Source organism: Blennius ocellaris (assembly GCF_963422515.1).
Source record: "Blennius ocellaris genome assembly, chromosome: 8".
NCBI classification, from domain to species: domain Eukaryota; kingdom Metazoa; phylum Chordata; class Actinopteri; order Blenniiformes; family Blenniidae; genus Blennius; species Blennius ocellaris.
This window is the reverse complement of record NC_137657.1, coordinates 28,311,165-28,316,164: the sequence shown is the minus strand read 5'-3', so window position 1 is coordinate 28,316,164 and position 5,000 is coordinate 28,311,165. Positions and strand designations below refer to the sequence as shown.

General features: G+C 45.7%; 1 protein-coding gene across 1 annotated transcript in view; it reads left to right on the top strand.

Moving 5' to 3' along the window:
* The window catches only part of bbs9 (Bardet-Biedl syndrome 9), a gene marked incomplete at its 3' end in the record, with an annotated part of 105,524 nt that overhangs the window by 67,503 nt on the left and 33,021 nt on the right, over positions 1-5,000 (top strand). Inside the window, 1 exon segment of the mRNA XM_080500589.1 lies at positions 869-883. Coding sequence (XP_080356715.1) covers positions 869-883 — 15 coding nt within the window.

Genomic DNA, 5,000 nt, shown 5'->3' with positions numbered 1-5,000 from the left:
TTTTAGTGACACACACATGATTTGTTGGGTTTTTCTCTGTTAAAAGCAACGAGAAATGACTGTTGTGTGCGGTGCTGTTTAAATAAAGTTGAATTGAACTGAACAGAAAATAAAAACACTTAAACAAAGCCTGCATGTAGTTTAGAACAATCAAATTAAATGTCATACATGTGAAAAGGGCAAAGGGCAAAGGGCTTGTGTGACGAGTGTCATGAACACACTTTATTGAGCCTTAAGTTCACTTTCTGTGCTGCATTTTCAGCTGGAACCTCCGTTTCCTGTCGTTTTTGTCTCCGTTTGCATGAAGAAGTCTGAGCCACAGTGGAAGTCCAGGTCTTTTAAGGCCTTTTAAGATCTTTTAAGATCTTTTAAGGTCTTTTAAGGCTTTTTAAGGTCTTTTAAGGCCTTTTACGGTCTTTTAAGGTCTTTTAAGGTCTTTTAAGGTCTTTTAAGGCCTTTTACGGTCTTTTAAGGCTTTTTAAGGTCTTTTAAGGCCTTTTAAGGTCTTTTAAGGTCTTTTATGGTCTTTTAAGGCCTTTTACGGTCTTTTAAGGTCTTTTAAGGCCTTTTACGGTCTTTTAAGGCCTTTAAAGGTCTTTTAAGATCTTTTAAGGTCTTTTAAGATCTTTTAAGATCTCTAAAGGTCTTTAAAGGTCTTTCAAGGCGTCTCGGCTTCACAAACTCAACTCTTCATACACGTCTTTTGATTTCCTGACAAATCTGTCCCAGTTTACTCAAAATACAACTGGACAGGAGTGGTGATTCTATTTTTTTTTGTCTTTGTCGTCTTTCTGTTTACCTCATCTTTCAGTTTTGTTTTTTTGTTTTTTATGAGGTTTAACTTTTTTTCTTTTCTTAATTTCCGCAGAGCTGAACCCCAAAGGTAAGTGTTGCTTTTGGTGGAACGCAGTAGAATAGAAACACCCAGAACCCTCATAGTGTAGTTGTGCATTGCTGAAGCCTTTTTTTCACACACCTACAACCTCAGAAATGCAGATTATCAAAATTACACACTTACATAAACACGCACACACACACACACACATCATACACTGCTGTATATACAGGAAGAGGCTGCTGCCTACTGTTTATGTTCCTGTTATATGATACGTGGCGGGAGTCTACACACACACACACACACACACACACACACACACACACACACACACACACATTTCCTCACTCAACTGAAAAATGTAAATATCCCTTTATACCCATTTATCCTTTTATATTCCGTGTGGTTTACACAGGAATATCATCTGTCTCTCACACACATATCCTGATACACACTCCTGTTTCTGTACACACACACACACACACACACACACACACACACACACACACACACACATTCCTGCAGTAGTGTTCCTAGTTGTCAGCCCGTGTTTGTTTTAGTCCGTCGGTTTGTGTGCTTTGATACAGAATAGGATGTCCTGTAATCTATAGTGAGCTTAGAGGCCCTGCAGTGTACACACACACACACACACACACACACACACACACACACACACACACACACACACACACACACACACACACACACACACACACACACACACAATTATTTCAAAATGATCAAATTGAAGTTTTGTCTTAAGTGTGCACACCATGGGAATTACAAAAATAAAGAATATATATATATATATATATATATATTAGAGGAAACTAATCAGAACTATCACAAGTATCTGAAGTAAAGGACTAATCTGTACACAATTGTCCAAAATGAAACAATGAATGAATGAAATTGCCTCCATTGAAAACATTCCATAGAGAACTGCCATCTGGGGGGGGGGGGTGCAGTCGCTGCATTAAATCAAGTGTTTGAGTCCACGTCCACCTTGTCCGCTGCTGATCCTCACAGGTTTTTCTATATTTGGAAAAAAAAATTAGATTATATTAAAAAAAATATTCCTATTTTATCGTCATTCATTCAGAAGCTCTGCTGGAAAGTCTTCTCTTCTCATGCTGGTGACTTTGAGCAGTGACGGTTTCTTTTTAGTGTTTCTCTTCTGGACACACACACACACACACACACACACACACACACACACACACACACACACACACACACACACAACGGTGACATCACTGCAGCTGTGGGAAGAACCTGATCCTGTACAGTGGTCCTCTACTCAAATAAACCCCCTGGTCTCTCTCTCTTTATGCCCCTCCCTCACTAGCAGACCACAAACACACACACACACACACACACACACACACACACACACACACACACACACACACACACACACACACACACACACACACACACACACACACACACACACACAGCTAATTGGTCTCAGACCTCAGCGGTGACTCTACAGCGGAGGAACATCGGCGGCGGTGTTCAGTTTGTTTCCTCACTGGAAGTCGTCCTGCAGCCGAAGGGCGATCAGGAGGAAAATGAGAGACAGTGTGTGTGTGTGTGAGTGTGTGATCCATCTGTCAATTCCACACACACACACACACACACACACACACACACACACACACACACACACACGAAATTTAAACAACAACTCGCCGCAGCTTAAACGTCGGCACTCGATGAATTGAGGAATTTGTAAGACAAACACTGGAACCACAGTTTACTGTAACTGCGCTGTTCTGTTTAGCCGCTGACTGGTAGTTTGGCTCCAGCCTCTTTGTGGGCGGAGCTTCCACGTTCCTGAATCGACAGACGCTTTGCTGGTTTTTTTTTTTTCATTTTCCCACGTCTTTTTAATTTCATTGGTGAAAAATGCAGAACACAAAGGAATTCAAGTCATTTAAGTCATTTATCGAACCAGAGAAATCTCTCTCTCTCTCTCTCTCTCTCTCTCTCTCTCTCTCTCTCTGTCTCCGTCTCTCTCTCTCGCTGTCTCTCTCTCTCTCTCTCTGTCTCTGTCTCTCTCTCTCTCTCTCTCTCTGTCTCTCTCTCTCTCGCTGTCTCTCTCTCTCTCTCTCTGTCTCTGTCTCTCTCACTCGCTGTCTCTCTCTCTCTGTCTCTCTCTCTCTCGCTGTCTCTCTCTCTCTGTCTCTGTCTCTCTCACTCGCTGTCTCTCTCTCTCTGTCTCTGTCTCTCTCTCTCTCACTCGCTGTCTCTCTCTCTCTCTCTCTCTCTCTCTCTCTCTCTCTCTCTCTCTCTCTCTCTCTCTCTCTCTCGCTGTCTCTCGCTGTCTCTCTCTCTCTCTCTCTCTCTCTCTCTCGCCCTCTCATCAACATCAGAGATGAATAAAGATATTTTAGAACTCAAACATTGAAGCAGTGAAAAGTGTCACAGATTTCAAAAATGTCCCGAACAATCTAGTTAAAATGAGATTAATTAATTCATTAGATGACCACGGCTGCCTTGATTTATAAAACGTCCATTCAATGTCAATTTATTCAGTTTATCTTTGTTCTGCGTTTTGCAAATCCTCCCACGGCGGTGGGCTGAGCAGCTCGCACAAGGTTCTTATTCTTATTCTTTTTATGGGTCTGTGTTTGGTTTAGAGCTGAGGTTTTTAGAAAGGGGAGGAGCTTGAAAGCTGCTGAAGCTATCAACATGCTAACCCTAACCGCGTCAGCGTTGTCCATTTAATATCGACCGTGAAAGCGAAGCTCCATCTCCGCCTCACGCCGGCGTTTGGTGACGTAACGTTGTGCGGAACGTTCTCTTGGCAGAACCTGGAGGAGGTCAGGAGGTCGATCACGACCCGCCTACATTTTACCACTCTTTGTAGCGGGACTGTACTCTGGGTGGCTTTGCCTCCGTACGTCCCTCCGGGATGAACTGCAGTGGGACCGAGGCTCCAGGAGCCGGCAGTGGAGGGACCAAAGAGCCACAGTGGAGGACCAAAGAGCTGAAGTGGAGGGACCAAAGAGCCTCAGTGGGAGGATCAAAGCTGCAGTGGTGGGGATCAAAGAGCCACAGTGGAGGGACCAAAGAGCCGCAGTGGAGGGACCAAAGACCCCGCAGTGGGGAGACCAAAGACCCGCAGTGGAGGGACCAAAGAGCCGCAGTGGAGGGACCAAAGACCCGCAGTGGAGGGACCAAAGAGCCGCAGTGGGGGGGACCAAAGACCCGCAGTGGGGGGACCAAAGACCCGCAGTGGAGGGACCAAAGAGCCGCAGTGGAGGGACCAAAGACCCGCAGTGGGGGGACCAAAGACCCGCAGTGGAGGGACCAAAGAGCCGCAGTGGAGGGACCAAAGACCCGCAGTGGAGGGACCAAAGACCCGCAGTGGAGGGATCAAAGAGCCGCAGTGGTGGATCAAAGAGCCGCAGTGGAAGGATCAAAGAGCCGCAGGTTGCCGACCCCTGGTCCAACCTGACGACGGCCCGCGGCCTTCTGTCGCTCATTTCATGTGTTTTTATGTTTAGTGACTGGGGCCGGGCGTCAAAATCCCGATTAACCCGTTTCTACCGACGTAGATCTGGATCTGAGATTTCCGCCTGCTTGTTTGAATGTTCGTCGTTTTTCAGCCGGTCGGATGAAAAAAACAAGACGCATTGAAGCCGGACCGCCATGGAAACGTGATTTCTAACGACAAAACCGAAGCAGATTCACATTAAGAGGAAGTTTGATTTCTATAAAAAAATCGTGACGTGAACGAATGTGACATTTATTTGTGTCAGTTGATCCACAACGAGGCTCAACGAGGCGCTGGAGCAGGAAAAGGCCTCCGTTTTTTCTCCCGCTGCTTTTTTTTTTCTTTCCTGTTTTAATTGGCTTGACTTCTTCCCTCCTTCTCTCGGCGCTCGGACCAAATTGAATTATTCACATAATCACAGCATAATTGGTCTGGAATGAAAAGGTGCACAGTAGGAGCAGCTCATTGTCGCTGTCTGGAACAACCTGGGAACAACCTGGAACAACCTGGAACAACCTGGAACCTTCCATGATTAACGCTCTGTCACCAGCTGTCAACTCTCATGGTCTTTGTCTTCTGCTGCTCCACCCTCCACCCCCTCCACCCTCCTCCACCCTTCATCCACCCCCCTCAACCCCTCCACCCTCCCTCATTTGCTCT